This window comes from Mesoplodon densirostris, chromosome 3 (genome assembly GCF_025265405.1).
Source record: "Mesoplodon densirostris isolate mMesDen1 chromosome 3, mMesDen1 primary haplotype, whole genome shotgun sequence".
Lineage (NCBI taxonomy): Eukaryota > Metazoa > Chordata > Mammalia > Artiodactyla > Ziphiidae > Mesoplodon > Mesoplodon densirostris.
The window spans coordinates 154,855,523-154,873,920 of record NC_082663.1 but is presented as its reverse complement, the minus strand read 5'-3'; the positions used below and the strand labels follow the sequence as shown (position 1 = coordinate 154,873,920).

The following is an 18,398-nucleotide window of genomic DNA, read 5'->3' as shown; positions in this document are numbered from 1 at the left end:
GACCATACACTGCAAATACGAATCTAGACAATCCCTTTGTCCCTTTCAGCTCAGGCTGTCCACGAGCCCATGAGCTCTGGCTAGCTGATGTTGAGCAACCATTTCGCCTTTTGCAGCCTCGGTTTTCTCCGCTGCAAAATGGGAACTACTTTACCTGCCACTAGTATAGGTACGAGGAGTCAGGTCATGGCTGTGAAAGTAGCGTAGCACTATAGAAATTACGAATTCACTCATCCATTTAACAGTTATTAAGCGCCCAGGTCCGTGCAGCACGATTACTACAGCGCACACCCTCCCCTCGCGCAGGTCTCATCCCTTGGATCCTGGGATGGGGAGGGCGTTTCCTCACCAGGTTGGTTCACTCTTCTGCGGAACTCCGGGTGGTGACCTTACTCAAAATGGCGCAGGCAGCCTCGGGGGCTAGTGCGGCGGCGCGGACTCCGCGTGCCCTCTGACCTGCTGGCAGCGACGGAGGGGGAGCCGGGCGCCGCCATATTGGCTGTTGTCCTGTGAGGGGAGCGGCGGCGGCGGCGGCGGCGGCGGCGGCGCGAGTGAAGCGAGGGAGCGGCGCGAGCAGCAGCATGACTCGGAGGCGGAGCAGGCCGAGTGGCGGCGCGGGCCGGCGCGAGCGGGCGCGGGCCGCAGGGCCGCAGAAGCCCCAGGCGCCGGAGCCCCCGCCGCCGCCGAGCCTGGAAGCAGGAGCGGGTGCAGGGCCCCCGGAGGCGCCGGCGGAGCCCTACCGCGACGGCCCCAGGGAGGAGGACGACCCCAATCTGGCTCCCGGTCCCCAGGTAGGAGCGAGCGAGGCGAGTCTGGCTGCTCGGGCTCTTTCACCTCCCCGGAGCGGGGCCGGGACGAGTTTGGGGATGGACCATCCTCCCCCGGCTGGGGCCAGAGCCTTACCCCCTGGGCCAGGGCTGAGGCTTTCTCCCCCAAGGCGGGAGTGGAGTCTGGATCCTTTGGTCCAAAGCCGAGGCATGGCACGTCCGGTTCTCCTGAGACCAGGCTTCCTGCCCTCTCCCGCCGCCTCCGGGTAACGTTCTGGTCGCACACCCACACTGGGACCGCGCACCAGTCTTGAGGCCACAGCTTAGGTCTGTGCCCTTTACCTCCCCTGGGCCCACCTGCTTCCCCACCCACCCACAGGCCACCTCGCGGGGCTGGGGCCTGGAAGGCTGCAGCCTCTTCCCTCTTCCCCCGGGAGCGGCTCCACCCCTTCCCCTCGCTGCCCCCTCAGCAGCTGTGCCCCCAGCATATGTCTCCCGGGGCCTCCCTCCTCTCCTTGCCCAGCGGAGCAGTTGCAGCAGACAGTCAGGCTGCCCAGAAGACTATTTGGTGTGGCTCCTGCACCGAGGTGGAAACCCAGCAAAGCCTGCTGTTTCTCCCCTGTATACCCCCGACCTACAAGGCGGCCCACCCAGACCCTCAAATCCCTGGGTTTGGCGAATCCTGCTGAGAGTGAGCAGTAGAAGGACTCTCCAAAGCTTCCAGTTTGCCACCTGGGAGAAGGTCGCTTTCATTTGAGCAAAGGAGATAATAGGAGGTACCCTATCGGTGTTCACTGAGAAGCTGGGGTGGCATGAGCCACAGTTGCCCTGGGAGGGTTATAGCACCTGGGGCTGGGTGGCTCGCCCTAAGCTTGCTCTGACAAAAGAGTTTTGAGTTGGTTTTTTGGATGAGCCTGCCAAGGAAGGCAGGCTCCTGCAGGAGTCTTGGAGGGTCGGATGCAGCGCCGGATGAGGATGAGGCGTGGCAGAAGATGCGTTTGGCTCTGCAGACACTGCATCGGGCAGCAGGGGACTCTGGGAGGCTGGTGCAGCCAGAAGGCATGGCTCTTGACAGCCTTCTAGTAGAATCTCTGGAATTGTGCATGTGAGTGGGGATGCTGTTTGGGGTACCATTCCCAGAAAGCCTTCCCTGACCTCCCCAGTTGCGTGAGGTGCCCCCTCTGTCCCACAGCCCCCTGTGCTCCCCTCTGGTAGCACTCCCCATTCTACAATGAGATAGTCTGTTGATGTGTCTGTGCCCCCCCCACCCCACTGAACTTTGAACTCCACCAGGGCACAGATCGTGCCATCTATCCCTGGTCCTCCACACCTAGCCCTGGGCCTTGCTGACACAGAGTAGGAATAACTAGGTGAATGAGAGAGAATGAATCCGTTGAGAACCTGTACTTATTGTAACCCAGTTTTGATACTGGTCTCCTTTGTGTCTCAGATCACAATCAGATTTTTAATTAATGAAGATGTCACCACTTAGTGAGTGTCAGAAGCCCCACCTTCATCCCCACCCTTACCCTGGGCTGAGACTGGTTCCAAAGGATTTGACTCCTCAGGTTGGACCCCACCCTTGCCTGGTCTGACGTCCCACCCTGAAGCTGCTTTCCCCTCTAGCCTTCTCTTTCCCTTCTCTGGGCCCCCTGGGAGTGCTGTTCTCCAGAAGGGGATAGTGGGGGAGGAGAGAACCAGGGAGCTGTTGTCTTCTCTCTTTCCCATTCAGGGTCCCCTGCCACTTAACCAGCCTATAGTATTCATGGCCAGAAAGTTTGGTTGATGGCCTAACCATTTAGTTTTTATATACTTTAACATGTAGGTTCCTACCTACTCCACTGCTTGACCTGCCAATTCATTCATTTATTCATGCTAAGCACTTTACATACCTTCCCACCACCCCTGTGTTCTCCTCAGCATTTAGCACAAATGTGATGAGTTAGCTATTGGTGTGATTATTGGTCAGCTTTTGCTATGTAAACTCTGAGAGTGCAGGAACCAAGTCAGTCACCATTGTACCCCTATGCCTGGTGGTTAACACATTTTAATGAATGAACTGAAGGATATAAATACTATTAACCCCATTTTTCAGATGAAGAAACAGAAACTCAGAGAAGCTAAACATTTGCCCAAATAACTCCTACTATAGGTGCCCCCACTACCACCAAAAACAGGACGCTCTGTGTACTGTGGGGTATTTAACAAGGCATTTTTTTACTCTAGCCACAATAGGTGAAACAAACTGACAAACTCTCCTCTGATTGTGCCCCATTTTTGTTGGGGAAGGGGGTTCTGGGTGCCAGAAGCAGGCCTTTGTGCCTTGTTGAAAAGCACCTGCTGAAAGAATTGGGATCAGTCATTGCTGTACCCACAGGCATACCTTTGGTGAGGATCTCTGGCTCCCACCACCACTTAGAACCCTATCTTAAATACATAGAGTGGGTAAGTAAGGTGAAATTCAGTGTCATATGCCAAACCGATACCAAAGATGGCAAATGAGATCACTTTCAGTCCACATACAGGTTTAAATGCCTCAAGTCACGTGTAGTTTTGTTTCTGTTTTTGTTTTGATTTGAGCCAGTATTTTTAAAAATCAAAGGTTTCCCACAAAACTGTATTTGTGCCACCTCTTAAAACAAAATCTGGTGCTCCTGGGCCCACATTTCCAGGAGGCAGTACTCTGCAGTCTCTGAGAAGTGTCTGCCCTCTTTATCATATGAAGGACACCTAATCTGTGCCAGGCCCTGGGCCAGCTGGAAATGCAGAAGTGAATCAGCCGTGGTCCCTCCTCACAAGGGGCTCATTTGGTCTAGAGAACAAGTTTATAGTAGTTTGCGGTAAGGCTAGAAGATCATTACTTCCTCTGAGTTAAGGCTCATAGGCCACTGGTTGCGTCCAATTTCCTTTGCTCATTTTCATAACCTGTACACATTTAAATGCAGGACTTTGAGTTTAATTGGAATCCCAAAAGTCCTTACTTCTAATTGATCAGGCCACCAAACTACATTGATACATTCACTAAAAACCCAAATCCTCATTTATTTCCCAAGAAGACTAAAACAGTTACAGCCTTCTTAGCAAAGAAAAAAAAAAACAAACCCAACTTACAAAGCGGTTGGAGGAGGCAGTGAGACATAGTATTTAACGTTACAGACTTGGGGTGAGCTTCCTGCTCATTCTCCTAGTTTTGTTGCTGTGGGCATGTTTCTTCCCTTCTTTAAGCCTCTTCCAGAGCTTCACCAGAGAATGTGGAGCAACCCACAGAGCACCTAGTGCTCCTCACGCCGGAGCTAGAATTGGACGTGGCGTGTGGCAGCATGCCATTTGGCCATCCAAAGCCTGAGTGTTCTCACCTGCCAGCTCTGCTGGTTGTCTCTAGTTCTCTTGGACCACTCAGCTTGTAGTCCAGGTGCACACTCAGTAAACCCCCAGGAGACTTGCTAGACTGTAAACTGGCATTTGTTGGGGGTTGAGCTCATCCTGCCCTTCCCATTTCTCATCTCTACAGCATCACCTGGGACTTTGCCCAGCCTAGTTTAAAGGAACTCTAGAGACCTGGCTCCCCCACTGCTCAGAGTTAAACCTGCTCCCTCATGGGACTGGAGCAGGTGATCAGCCAGTATCTTTATTAAAATCATCTCATTATGTTTAATCCACTCAGCAAGTATTAACGATCTCTGTGCCAAGGCCTTTATTCGGGGCACACAGATCAATGAGATAATCCCTATACCCTGAGACTTCCCCCTTAAAATCACTGCCCACCCAGCCATTTTCATTGCAGATAGGAAGAAATGGTACTGAGGAAAGATCCTTGTCACCTCTGGTTCTTTGTAAGCCAGTAGAGATTCACTATGTAGAAATGCCAAAAGTCTTTTGAAGATGAAGACTTACCTACTAAGATTTTAAAATTTTAAATTTCCGGACTTCCCTGGTTGGTCCAGTGGTTAAGATTCCAAGCTTCCAATGCAGGGAGCATGGGTTCAATTCCTGGTCAGGGAACTAAGATCCCACATGCCATGCGGTACAGTGCAAAAAAAAAAAAAAAAGTAATTAAAATTTTAAATTTCCTTAAAATGTCCCAGAGCTGTAAGCTTAATAAATGATATTAGATGTACTATTAAGGTCCTAACACCTTTACTTACTAAACCTAGAATTTTTGAGAGCATGGGCTATGTTTTAATTCATTTCTGGTGTATTTATTACGCATGGTCCTTATGTGTTCAATGAATGGCTGTTAAACTAAATTGTAATAAAAGAGATGTTAGGTTTCTAGCACTTTGTTCTTATCTGCCCACACTGCTAGGCCAGGCTGGCAGTCACTCATTCATTCAGGCACATTGCACACACACCATGTCCAGCCTTCCTCTCGCCTGGCCTGGCATTCATTTTTTCTACCAACACTAATGGACACCTGATCTGTGCCAGGCCCTGGGCTAGCTGGGAATGAGGAAGTGAATCAGACATGGTCCCTGCCCACAGGGGCTCATGGTCTAAAGAACATACATATAATAAGTGCAGTTAGGCTAGAAGAGCATCTCTTCCTCTGAGTTGAGTCAAATCCTAGATCCTAGTACACGCCTGTAGAAGTATTTCAGCCTTTTGGTTTTTTTTTTCATGTATAAAATGACAGTGATACTGGGCTCACACTAGGGTTCAGCAAGTGCTGCATGTCAAGCACTGAGCACAAGTGGTAGCTGTGATTATTAGAGATGCTTTGTTCTGAGGATGCACAGACGTGATAGCCTAGAAAAAACTTCTCAGAGCTGAGGCTTCAAGGTCAAGTAAAAGGTCCTCCAGAGAAGGTGAGAGAAAATGTCTAACCAAAGCAAACAGCATAGACAAAGACCCAGAGGCCAGAACTGCCCAGCTTATGGAGAGTGGTGAGAGGTCTGGCTGGAGAGTTTAGCAGGTTCTTAAAAGCCAAGAGGTGTGGGCTTTATCCTGTAGGCAATGAGGAATCAATGAAAGGTTTTAAGTAGGGAAGTGAATGTGATGTGCTTCATTAAATTCTCTCTGATAGCATGGAAGTAATTCTCAGTGGGAGGGGCAGCTGTGATTGCTTGATTCTACCTCTCCCTCTCCCTCACCCCAGCCTAACTAATAATCAGATCCCCTGTGCTTTGCTGGACCCTATCCGAGACCTAGAGTCTTTAGGTCTGGAGCCCAGGATCTGTTGTTATTAAATTGCCCCAGGTGATTCTGATGTGTGGCTGGGTCTGAGAATTGCTGAACTGAGGGTGCCACGGGGATCTTTGCGGAGGCCTAGGCTATTCGTTAAAGAATGGGGCCTCCTGGGGGAAGAGAGAGCTTTTCCATAAGCAGGAGAAGAAACAGCCTTAGTTTTTTAAAAAACCAAACTTTTCCCAGTTCTCCAGTTGTTGCCCATATTCTCCAACTGCTAATCTTTCTTCGTGTATCGAGACACATGCTGCCACCTCTACTGAATGATTGGGATGCACTGATTCGTGAGACACAGGCCCTGCCCTTGAAAAGCTGTCTTCTGTGAAGACAGAGTTTAATCAGGATACACGTGATAAGCTCTCTACAAGAGACATGTAAAAAGTGTTAGGGCATCCCAGAGCAAAGCACAGTTTATTTTGCCTGTGGACTTAGGAGAATGTAACACCCCAATTGAGCCTAGAAAGGAAGAGGCAGTGGGAACCGTGTGAGTGCAGACGTGAGTGCTCACGTAGTGGAGAAGGGGAGTGGATACTGTGGAAAGGAGTGGTTGGTTAATGGTTCTTCGTGGCAGAATACGCAGAGCAGAGAAGGGCTGAGGAGAGGCACGCTTGTGTCCCGGGAAAGGCCCAGTGTTTGCACCCTTCAGTTCTGTGCCCATGTTCCCACCCTCATCCTTCAGACTCTAGGTGGATGAACATGGTGCAGTCCTATAGGCCACCTGTCCATTATTTCCTCCCCAAGGCTCTTAGCTATCCAAATCCCTTTGTGGTTTCCCCCTCCATCCTGAAGTGAATAGATACAGGGAAACTAAGGCAGAAAGAAGGGCCCGGAAATATTGAAGGTTCTTATTAGGAAGTTGGCAGCCAGAGAATGTGGGCTGGGTGGGTGGGCGGGGGTCAAAGAGACCTTGAAGGTCACCTGTCTAGTCTTCTGTCCTGTGCTTCAAGTAATAACTTTGGATTGGGCAAGTCTCACTTAGTAAGTTTCCCTGTCATTTCTTCCAGGACAGAAGAGGAAAGAAACTAACGGGTATTGAGCACCTACTGTGTGCCAGGCCCAGGCCAGGTACTTTATATAATTTATTTCCTTCTGTCCTCACCACTCTGTGAAGTATGGTTTTATTCTCATTTCATAAATGAGGAAATTGAGGCTCAAAGAAATTCAGTAATAATCCAAGATCATACTGAAAATGGCAGAACTGGGATTTGAACTCACAACAGTCTGTCTCCAAAGTTCATACTCTTCCACCCAAGAGAACTCTGTGTTGCCATTACAGAGTAGTCGGTAATGTTTGCCCAAGGTTCCAGGTAAATAAGAAGCAGCTTAGGCCTTCCTGTGACTGATTACACCCAGGAGGCAGGTTTGACAGATGAACTAGCCTTGGCGGGTGGAGGGCCCCTGGGGTCAGAAAGACTCACTGCCCTATCCTTGACTCAGCTTGTACAACTGAAGAGAATTCTCCACAAAGTGGCTTTGTGTTGTGAAACTATTGTCCTACCTCCTGGAAGTACCTGAGCCAACAGCCTGAGTGGGAGTTCGGGTGAAAGCTCCAGGGCACTGAGGTTGTATCAGCTCCCTAAGAATTAACTACACCTCTGATGGCCAGCAGTAGAATGGTCTGAGATTCTTAGCACTGATGCCCTCCCGTTAGTGGCCTGGAGTGACGCAGCCATGCCTTTTCAACATGGTGTGTCGGGAAAGGGGCTGGTTTGGCTGTGTTTTAGTTTCTGTCCTTTGTGTAGAGCAGCTGAGACATGAGCCAGATGAGCTTTAAGGATTCGTTCATTTATTCAGTGAATGCCTACTATGTGCTGGGCCCAAGCCAAGCCTAGTTCCTGGACACACTTCAATGGCCGCAGTCTACTCCCTGCCCCCAAAGAGCTCCCATTCTACCAGGATTTGCAGTAGGCAGAGGATATGTCTATGGCACAATGTGATAGGTGCTATACTGAAATAATTCTACTCAGCCTGGTCCAGCAAAAGCTTCAGTGACCTTTGATCAAGATTTTAGGGGATAAGTAGGAATTTCCTGAGGAGTAAAGCTGAGGTGCTGGGGTTTGAAGGGGCAAGGTGTATCTGAGGAACAGTATGAATAGAACCTATGGCTCTCAGGTGTTAAGCGTGGAAGTGGAGTATGGAGAGGTCAGCTGGGGCCAGGTTATAAATGCCAGGGGCCAAAGGGTGCCCTGGTAGCGGGCTCCACCAGAAAGGAGCCTAGAGATCAAAGAGAGACCAAGGTAGGAAAGAGGAGGTAAAGGAAAGAGATCCTCAAACTGGATAGGTATGTAAGACGGCACGTAATAAGCTTATATTAAGTAGAGAAGCCCAATGTCCTAATCAGTTTTTAATTTATGTATTATTTTGTTTATTAATTATAATTGTATGTTATTTTAATCTGTGTTCCTGCCTGATTCTCCAAAATGAATACGAGGCATCCTGGGAGTTTGGGAGCATTGACAACCCCGTGCATGAACCTGCCTGGTTTACGCATGTGTTCTTAAGGCAGGAACTCTATGGTTCCCAGCACCTAGCACAATGGTTGGCACCAGGTAGGGGCCCTGAGAATGTTTGTTGAATGAGGGAATGAATGGGTGAACGGAAGAGTGAGTGGTAATGACTGGGCTGATAAGTTTTTCTAGGCTGGGGATTAATCATTTTCTCTGCTTTTGGAAGGGAATTTTAACTGTTGTCCTCTGCCTGCCTCAGTGACAAGGAGGCTTTTGGAGTTGGGTGACTTGAGAGTAGAATGCTCTACTGGGCCACTTCAGAACAGAATTTGGAAACTGTTGCAGGGCTGCTGGTTAGATACAGCATGTGTCTTGGGGGAATCCTCCCAAACATACACAAACTCTTGGGAGTAAAAAGAATCCATGAAAGGAATGAGAGCAGGTTTGGTTCTGGAAATTAGATCCAGCTTCAAGAGCAGTCCTTGACAGCCATCTGGCCTAGTGACACATAATTCCCAAGTTGTGGCCAGAAAGTCTGAAGTGCAAAATTTACTCATGCCCTCAAAGAGCTATCCAGATATGCCATGAACTGCTATATGGTTGTTAATAATCACTATTGCTTATAGTGCACCCACTGGGTGACAGGCACTGTTAGATGCTTTACATCAGCAGTTCTCAAAGGGTTTGGTCTTGGAACCCTTTTATATTCCTAAAAAATTTTGAGGACCCAAAAGAGCTTTTGTTGGTTAAACTATTGACATTTACCAGATTAAGTATTAAAGCTGAGAAAGTTTAAAAATATTTAGTTACTAATTCATTGCAGAATAACAATATTAAACCTATCATATTAACATAAATAACAACTTTTAAATTAAAAATAACAATTTTCCAAAAAAATTAGTGAGAAAAATTGTCTTGTTTTCACTTTTGCAAATTTATGTCTGCCTTAATAGAAAGAAGTTAGATTCTCATATATGCTTCTGTATTCAGTCTTTTGTAATACATTATTTTGATTGAAGTATGTTTTAAAAAAAAATCCGACCTCACACAGATACATAGTTGGAAAGAGAAAAGTATTTTGATAGCCTGTCCAGATGATTGTTGGTATTCTTCTTTGCAATATGGAATCTGAGACCATATCAGTAAAGTCTTTATACTCATTTACATTAAAATCTGTTGGTTCAAAAAAAAAAAAAAATCTGTTGGTTCATCTAACACTTTGAGTGGACTTTATACCGGTGCATGATTCTGTAACATTATGCTTTGATCATTTGGAAAGTAGGTTCACTGAGTTATGTAGATCTTCCAAATGTTTTCCTGTTTCATTTTATAATATCAAAAGATAACATTTGTTAATATCACCATCAATTTCATCATAAAGTCTTTAAGTATTGGGATGCTGTCAAGCTCATTGTTGTGGATACAACTTTTCCAAAATTCTAATTTTCTCCTAAAACTTGAATTTTATCATTGACCATAAATACAGAGTTGTTTTCCTTGAAGTGACAGGCTCGTTTTGGTCATTTTTTGAGAAAATGTCTGCCAATAACCCAAGTTTGAATAACCATCGTTTGTCAGTCAGTCTTTCTTTGAAGTAAAAATGGTGTTCCATGAAAAAATTGGCTTCCCCTTTCTTTGATTTTATCTTTTTTCACAGGAAAAACTAGAATGTCTTAGCATAATGCTTCTCAGACAAAGACAGAAAAGTCTTGGGCCTGGTCAGGTGAGGGAGCAGGTACTGGTTTTAATGGCTGCACATGCCAGCCTCCTGGGCTGAGAGTGGCCACAGTCTAGGGTTCCCCGGGTTCATTGACTGCTCTGGGGATGTGCGTGCTACAACACTGATCGCCTGTGTGAGTAACCCCACACTGTCCAGAGATTTGGGGTTTGCTCAGAGAATGAAGCAGAATTATCTTGGCGCTTTTTTGAGCAGATCCCAAATCTAGAGAACCACTAGAACCTTTCCTTTCTCTCCTCCATGTTTTACCTAAGGCTAGACCGGAATCTGGAGAGGCTCTGAATTTAAACTGAGGTAAGAAGTAATAATTCGCTGTTGCCCAGGGTTGCTGGATTTAAGAATCAGTTCCATCAGCCTTTGTGATGAAGAAACATGGTTGGAATTTTCATTCATTCGATAAACATTTATTGATTATGTTATTCATGTGGGAATACTGTGCCAGGTGCTAAAAAGTACAGCTTGAGAACAGCTAGTTGAAAGCCTGAATTGACTACAGAGGATAAGAAGTCATGATTGCCAGGAATTTGGAAAATGGCAGGAGACTGCAGTCAAAGGGAACTGTGAACCAAGAGCTTTTCTCTGCCAAAGCAAAAATTTGAAAAATCTGGTAGTATTAACTGTATATAATATCTCCAGGGATTGGAATTCTCACAACCCTCTGGCAATTAAAGTAGAGATGAAAATGTCAGAGGGAAAAGTCCCCAGGCTCCACTGGGAGTTTTACCCAGGGGCAGGCACCAAAGATTAGAGTTAAGACAGCTTTGAGGGTGGCCCCCAGAACTACCTGGGCCTAGAAAGAAAGAATCTAGTATACCAAACTCAAGACAGTGGATAAGCTAGTTTCCCGTGTAGACTTACTAAGAACAGACCAGCCAAGGGGCCTAGATAAATAGATTGAATACCTTCTGTATGGATCCCTTGAGCTAAGTGCTTTGCATCTCTAATGTCACTTAATCCTCTGGGCAACCTTATGCAATGTAGGTGGTATATCCCTGCTTCAGATTGTACTTAATTAGCTTTCCAGGCCCTGTGTTTCTCCCTTTACCTAGAAAGACAGCCTGCCCTGTAAATTCACTTCCATTGATGGCTATTCTTATTTATCATGTGTACCATTTTGGCTCTAGGGAAAGTCATGTTATTTCCATGAATGTGGAATCTCATTGTAATCCCCAAGGAATGCAAGCTTCCACTCTTCCACACTTGAGATTGGAACCATTTGGGTGGAGGTCCAGAGTGGGGAGATGGCCTTTTTCTGTAGGAAACAGTAATTTCAAGCAATGTCTCACCAAACTGCCTGCCAGCTGTATTGCCATGGGGACACTTAACAAATCTGATTTAGCCACTATGTGCCCAGCTGAGTCTGTGCCTTGTGCTGTACTGTGAGGGATCCAGACAAGAATCAGATCTGGTACTTGCCTTCTAAGAGCACAATCTAGTAGAAGGGGCAGATAAATAAGTTAAGTGGAAGGCACAGATGTTGTAACAAAGGCACAATGTGCTGTGGGGATATGGGAAGGAGAGGTGAATTATAAGAGGGAATCTCTAGGAAAGCTTGGGTGAGATTGGATCTAAGCTGGGCCTTATTTAAAGCCTTGCCCTTCTACTTATTGGTAAATGTGGGGAGGAAGGGGGTTTTAGGCAGAGGATCCCCTTTAGCAAAGGCATGACATAGGAGAGTACAGGGAGTATTTGGGGAACTTAAGGAATGACTTCATGGAGTGAGGACAGATTAAGATGCCTAAAAATCACCTTCAGTTCATTGCATGTGAGAGACTCTTGCATTCTCTTAAAATACCGTGATTGTATATTCTGTATTTTCAACCGTAATCCTGATTTTAAATACTGTTTCCCATTGCCCCCATCATGTTCATAATTAGTGCCATATGTTGAGCAACATATATGCCTGGCGCTAGGTGCTTTATCACAATGCTCACAGCCAAAACTCTGCAAGTCAGGACTTAATCCCATTTTATAGATGGAGAGACGTAGAATAAGTAGAACTTGCCCAGCATTATACAGCTGGTAAGTGATGGAGGCCCAGGATTAATGCCAAAGCGAATGTTGTTTCTACTACACCCCAGCACCTCCCACAAGTACTTTGGCACTGAGTACAGTCACATTGATTACATATTTAATTTATAAGAATTCTGTTTTCACTTTTAAAAGAAAACAGAAAAAATCACTTATTACACATTGTCATTTACATTATACATTTGAATTCTTGGTTGTACCTACAAAACCATATATACTGTACTTTACAGGCCATATAAAAAATTTCGAGAATCATTTTACTCATACAAGATTTTCATCTTATGTAATAACTATAGAACCTAACACTGAAATGAAATGTAACTCCATTGTAGTAAAATTACACGTCCTGGTGTTTGCCTTAAAAATATGGTCACTTTTCTATTTCTCACAGGGAAAGGGACTTGGGCATTGACCTCACCTCCTCCTTCTGGAGTTACTGTGGCATTTTGTAGCTATGGAAAGTTACCTGGGTACACATCTCAGAAAGGCTTTCCTTGCCATAACTTATCTGAACATTGTACTTCTCCATCAGCCTTCCACCCTTTCCATGAGATACTCATCACCAATGGGTTCTGGAAGCCTATATTCTTTTGCATCTGCCATTAAGCAGCTGACTTGCTCACTGAAATGTCCCCTTGGCACAGACTGTTTAGGCAACATCTCCTATGAGTTCCATATGTAAGATTCCTTTCTTTCTCTCTCTCTCTGGTACTCTTTTCCAAGGTCCTTGTACTTCCGTAAATGTTTCAGTATGCTCCTGGTACTACTGTTTGATTCCTTTCTTTTTCTAGAAACCAGGGACCCAGGTCAGTGTAATTGTAACATTACAGATTTAAGGATACCCTGATGCCAACTTATTGTGAGAAGGTGATTTTATTCGAAAAAGATGATGCCATTTATTTTATTGGTAGGATGAAAATGATACTCTTATTAATTCCTTTGCTTAGGCCTTTGCAAATACCTATTACCTAGTGGTGGATAAGTTTGGAAGGTATATCAGTTAACTACTGTGTGTAACAAACCGCCCCAAAACTTAGTGGCTTAAAACAATACTATTTATTATTTGTCATAAGTCTCTGGGTTGACTGGGTGTTTCTGCTGATTGGGGCCTACTTGGCTGATCTCAGCTGTGCTCACTCGTGTATCTGATCTGCTGGCCAATCAGCTGGGAAGACTCAGTTTTCCCCACATGTCTCTCACATCCCTCTAGCAGCTAGCCTGGTCATGCTAACATGGCATGACAGGGGTGCGAGAGTGAGCAAGCCCAGCCATGCAAGGAGGCAAGTAGAAATGCATACACACTTTTCAAGCTTATGCTGGCAGCATGTTTGCTAACATCCCGTTGGCTGAAGAAAGTGACATGACTGTCAGAGTGAGAAGGGACTATAGTACAAAGTTGCAGGATATAGGAAAGCCATTAATTGGAGTCATTAGACACAATCAGTCTCCCAGTCAGTACCCCTCAATGTGACAGAAAACCTATAGACTTATATTTCTAGGTGAAGTTTGTCCTAGAAGGGAAAAACAAAATCCAAATAATAATTACTGTGTACTGGGACCATGCTATCGGCACGCACAGGGCTAGGCACTTTCCCTATCTAGGCACCAACCCTCACAACAACTCTGCAAGGTAGGTAGGAAATCAGAGCTCAGGAAGTTCAATAACTTGCTCAAGGTCACCCAGCTAATTTGTGGTCAGGGAAGGATTAGAATGTGTGTCAGTCTGACCCCCAAAGCCCAGGGTTTTTTCACCATACCTCACTGTCTCTCAGAAGCACCAGGGTTTGCCTTACCCTCCAACTCAGTTTTCAACTGAGTTGATAACTCTTTGACTGGCTCCTCCAAAATGCTGCTGTGATCCTAATGGAATTATGCAGCTCTTCAGGAAACCTGCATGTTCCCCCAAACTGCGTTAACTGAAACATTTTTTCTTTCAGGTGGGGATTGGTCTATAGACTTCACAGACACCCAAGGATTGTGGCGTCTCCCAGACATGCCAGAGAAGGAAGGGCCATCTTCTCATTAACCTTCAAGATTTGGGGACATTGGGGCATTAGGGCATTTGAGCATGAGCTTTGGAGTCAGCCTCACTAGGGTTCAAATCCTAGTTCAACCACTCACTAACTCTATAACCTTGGGCAACTTATTTAACTTCTTGAAATCGGTTTCTTCTTAAAAAAAAAAAAAGAGAAGAATGAAAACACCTAGTTTGCAGAGCTGTTACAAGGACTAAAATTAGGTAAATAAAGTGCCTAACCCAGTGCCTGGCATGTAATAAGTGACATCATTAGTATTGTTAATATTATGTCTAAGCAGAGCCCTTCCCCTTCTGGGAAACCCTATTTCTGTCTGTTGGACAGGTTCCCCCCACCTCCAGCCAGTCTGTGCAGACTTGCTGCCTGCTGTGTCACCGGGAACGCAAAGGCTGGGAAGAAGGCCCTTCCCAAAATGGACTGGTGTTGCAGGGTGAGAAGCTGCCCCCTGACTTCATGCCAAAGCTCGTCAAGAATCTCCTAGGCGAGATGCCTCTATGGGTCTGCCAGAGTTGCCGAAAGAGCATGGAGGAAGATGAAAGGCAGACAGGTGGAGAACATGCAGTGGCGGTAGGTAACCGCTGAGGAGGGGTCCCTGAATGCAGGGGCGCTGCCTGCCCAAAGAAGTCAGGCTGCTGAGCCGTAGCTGCCTTGTCCTCTCAGGTGGCTCTCCTCAGGCAGCACCTACGCCCAGGTGCCGAGAGGCTGCTGGGCTGCATCCACACAGCATTAGCAGCTTGGGTTCGCATCTGGGGGAAGAAAAGAGAGGTTTCAGGCAGCCCACCAGCCCCCGAGGACAGTGCACAGTGTGAGGACCGGCTCCGATGTACTGGTAGATTGAGATCCTGACCCTCCCCTGTGACTGTGCTGCCTTCAGCTCTCTGGCAGCTCAAAAGCCAACCGATATGACGTGGAGGGCAAAGGTCAGTTTGAGGGTCTGCAATGTGCCTCCGTTAGAAGGCTTCCAAGACGCCTAGGAGCTAAGTGCCATCTCCTGAATCACAGAGGTCGGACTCCTCGTTTTCTTATTCCCCCCAGCCCCTCTCTTTTACCCAGAATCAGTTCAGCTTCAGGACTCCTAATTTAAAGACTGTTCCTCTCCTTGCCAGCAATCAGGACTCCCCAAAGGCCCACAGTTGACAGGCAGTCTCTGCTATTACCAGAATCTCTCTCATCATATCCACATACTTCAGTGGGAGCACCACAGCCCCTCTTGGCAAAGGCCTGGCCCACATTTGCCCTTGCACCTTTAGTTGTGGGAACTGTGCTTTGGCCATGGCATGGGGGCCTGGAGGAGGAGGTATCCCTGGGGAAGCTGAGGCAGCAAAGGGTTAGCTCTGATGTTTCCTCTTTTACCATGAGCCTTTTTCTTCCTCCTTCCCCAGATCTCCTTGTCACACACATCCTGCAAATCGCAGTCTTGTGGGGGTGACTCTCATTCCTCTTCGTCCTCTTCATCGTCCTCATCCTCGTCCTCCTCCTGCCATGGGAACTCAGGGGACTGGGATCCCAGCTCGTTCCTGTCAGCACATAAGCTCTCGGGCCTCTGGAACTCCCCGCACTCCAGTGGGGCCATGCCAGGCAGCTCACTCGGGAGTCCTCCTTCCATCCCTGGTGAGTCTCCAAGCTCGGAAGACAGCCAGGCCCCATAAGTGGAGAGAGCTCTGTTTTCCTAACCGCTTGTTCAAACAAATCAGAAGATCGGTTATTAAAACATTGAGCTGGCCAAAAAGTTCGTTTGGGTTTTTCCATAACATCTTATGGAAAAACCTGAACAAGCTCTTTTGGCCAACCCAATAAGTAAAAGTGGAGCTGTTCTGGTGGAAGCCAAGCAGGGAATCTAGCCCTTGACTGTCTTGGTGGGAATCCTTTCCCCAGGACTGGCTCTGATAGCTGTTCCCATTGGATCCAAGAGGGGACCTGGTAAGCACTGGCTGAACAGAAAGTGAAGTCTGGAAGGGCCTTTAGGGAATTAGGAATCGGATCACCTGACTCCTGCAGCAGCACAGAGGGCCTGGGTGCCTCCTTTTCTCCATCTAGGGGATGGGTGCTTTTATAAAAGCACTGCAGTTCCATCCACAAGAGATTGGCAGTGTGAGCTGCCTTGATTATTAGCCAGTTTTGCAGCTGTGTAAGCCTTTTCGAGACCCTGAGATAACCCTTAGTGACCCAAAGAAAAAATCTTGGGTTTTTGATGTACTGTGTAAATACGAATTACTGTCTGCTTCTAAATGGAGGACCTGAATTCTTCAAAGGGGTGCTGCCCCCAGAATTGTGAGTTGAGTAATGCGTAATTCCAGTTATTTTGGTACATAAGCCAGAGAGAGTCATCAAAGCCTCTTCCCACTTGTCCTCTGAAATCTGGGGCCACCCGGGGGTCTGGCATACCCTGGCTGCCTCAGTCCACGTGGCCCAGAGGCAGAGCCTCAACCTGCTGCTCCACTGGCTTCTGTAGATCCTGCCCTGGGCCTGAGGAATGCCTGTTGACAGGCAGGTCCTAAAGAGGCGCTGAGAGACAGAACATGTATCCCCTGTTTATGCCAGCAGAGGTGTTGTGGCCTTGCGTGGGGCTGGCATTCCTGGTGCCTTCTCTCTCAGGCCTGGACTTCAGCCTGTCCAGCTGCTGCCTGAAGAGAAATCTCTCCAGCCCAAGGTACTGCTGGGCTTTTCCGAAAGCTCACAAGTCCACCATGCTGAAAGGCTGTGCCCAGGCATGTTCCCTCTGGTCGCAGTAAGCAGGATGCTGCAGCAATGAGTCGTTGGGCTTCCTTCCCAAGATCTGGGCTCCCACTGACAACTCTCTCCCCCGTCCGCCCACAGGTGAGGTTTTCCCCATCTCGGAGCACCACCGGCACTCAGACCTCACTGCTCCACCTAACAGCCCCACCGGCCACCACCCCCAGCCAGCGCTGCTGATCCCATCTCACCCCGGATCCTTTGGCTCACCACCCCACTCGCACCTGCTGCCCACCACCCCGGCAGCACCTTTCCCTGCCCAGGTTTCAGAATGCCCTGTTGCCGTGGCTGCTGCCCCCCACACCCCAGGGCCATGTCAGAGCCCCCACCTTCCCTCCACTAGCATGCCGCTCCTGAAGATGCCTCCACCATTCTCGGGTTGCAGCCACCCCTGTAGTGGGCATTGCAGCGGGCACTGCAGCGGGCCCCTCCTCCCACCACCCAGCTCTCAGCAGCTCACTAGCACTCACAGGTAAGTGAGTGGTGCAAAGAGCAAACTCCCTGACAGCTTGAACGTAAGAGTTTTGGGAGACTTTGCAAAGGGTACCTTTGGGATAGAAATTAAAGGGTAGACTGTTTATGGTTTTTCCATAGTTCAATTATAAAAGAAATAATGTGTTTATTATTTAAAAACTTGGAAAAATTTAGAAATGTATAAAATTCCTGGCAACCTAAACTTTAACACTGCAGTACATTTTTTCTTGATGTTCTTTTTTTTTAATATTTATTTATTTGGCTTCGCTGAGTCTTAGTTGCAGCATGCAAGATCTTTAGTTGTGTCATGCAGGGTCTTTAGTTGTGGCATGTGAACTCTTAGTTGTGGCATGTGGGATCTAGTTCCCTGACCAGGATTCGAACCCAGGCCCCCTGCATTGCGAGTGCGGAGTCTTAGCTACTGGACCACTAGGGAAGTCCCCTGATGTTTCTATATATAAATAATATATATAAATAACAAAACGAGGTCCACATTCTATATATTTTTGTGTGTTTATTTTTTAACATTATACCATGATCACTTCCCCAGTTAAAATTCTTCAGAAAACTTTTCAGTGGCCGCAAAATGTCTTATTGTACAGCTCTAGCATAGTTTATCATTCCCCTATTCCTGGATATTTAGGCATTTCTAGTTTTTAACTGTTATAGACTAGGCTGTAATAAGCATCCTTGCACACAAATCTGTTTGAGTCAGGAGTTCTGTCCTTAAGATAGATTCCTAGAAGTAACTCTAAGCACTGAGAAAGTTTATATTAATATATATATGAAAGATACAATCTTTTGGAGAAGATAGATTTATCTTTTTATATTGTAAATCACACGTGTGTGATTTTTGGCCACGCCTGGCGGCATGCGGGATCTTAGTTCCCTGACTAGAGATTGAACCCATGCCCCCTGTAGTGGAAGCAAGCATGGGGTCTTAAGCACAGGACCACCAGGAAAGTCCTCTAAGCACCTTGATAATGAT

General features: G+C 47.0%; 1 protein-coding gene across 11 annotated transcripts in view; it reads left to right on the top strand.

Annotated features, from left to right (window-relative positions):
- The first annotated feature begins 475 nt into the window (after positions 1-475).
- Positions 476-18,398, top strand: part of FAM193B (family with sequence similarity 193 member B) — a 31,618-nt gene continuing 13,695 nt past the window's right edge. For 4 of the 11 annotated variants that reach the window (XM_060094891.1, XM_060094889.1, XM_060094890.1 and 1 more), the window contains exons 1-4: positions 476-791; positions 14,528-14,770; positions 15,586-15,814; positions 17,021-17,408. In XM_060094891.1, coding sequence (XP_059950874.1) covers positions 582-791; positions 14,528-14,770; positions 15,586-15,814; positions 17,021-17,408 — 1,070 coding nt within the window. In that variant the 5' untranslated portion in view covers positions 476-581. The other 7 variants (XM_060094894.1, XM_060094893.1, XM_060094895.1 and 4 more) reach the window with 7 other exon arrangements.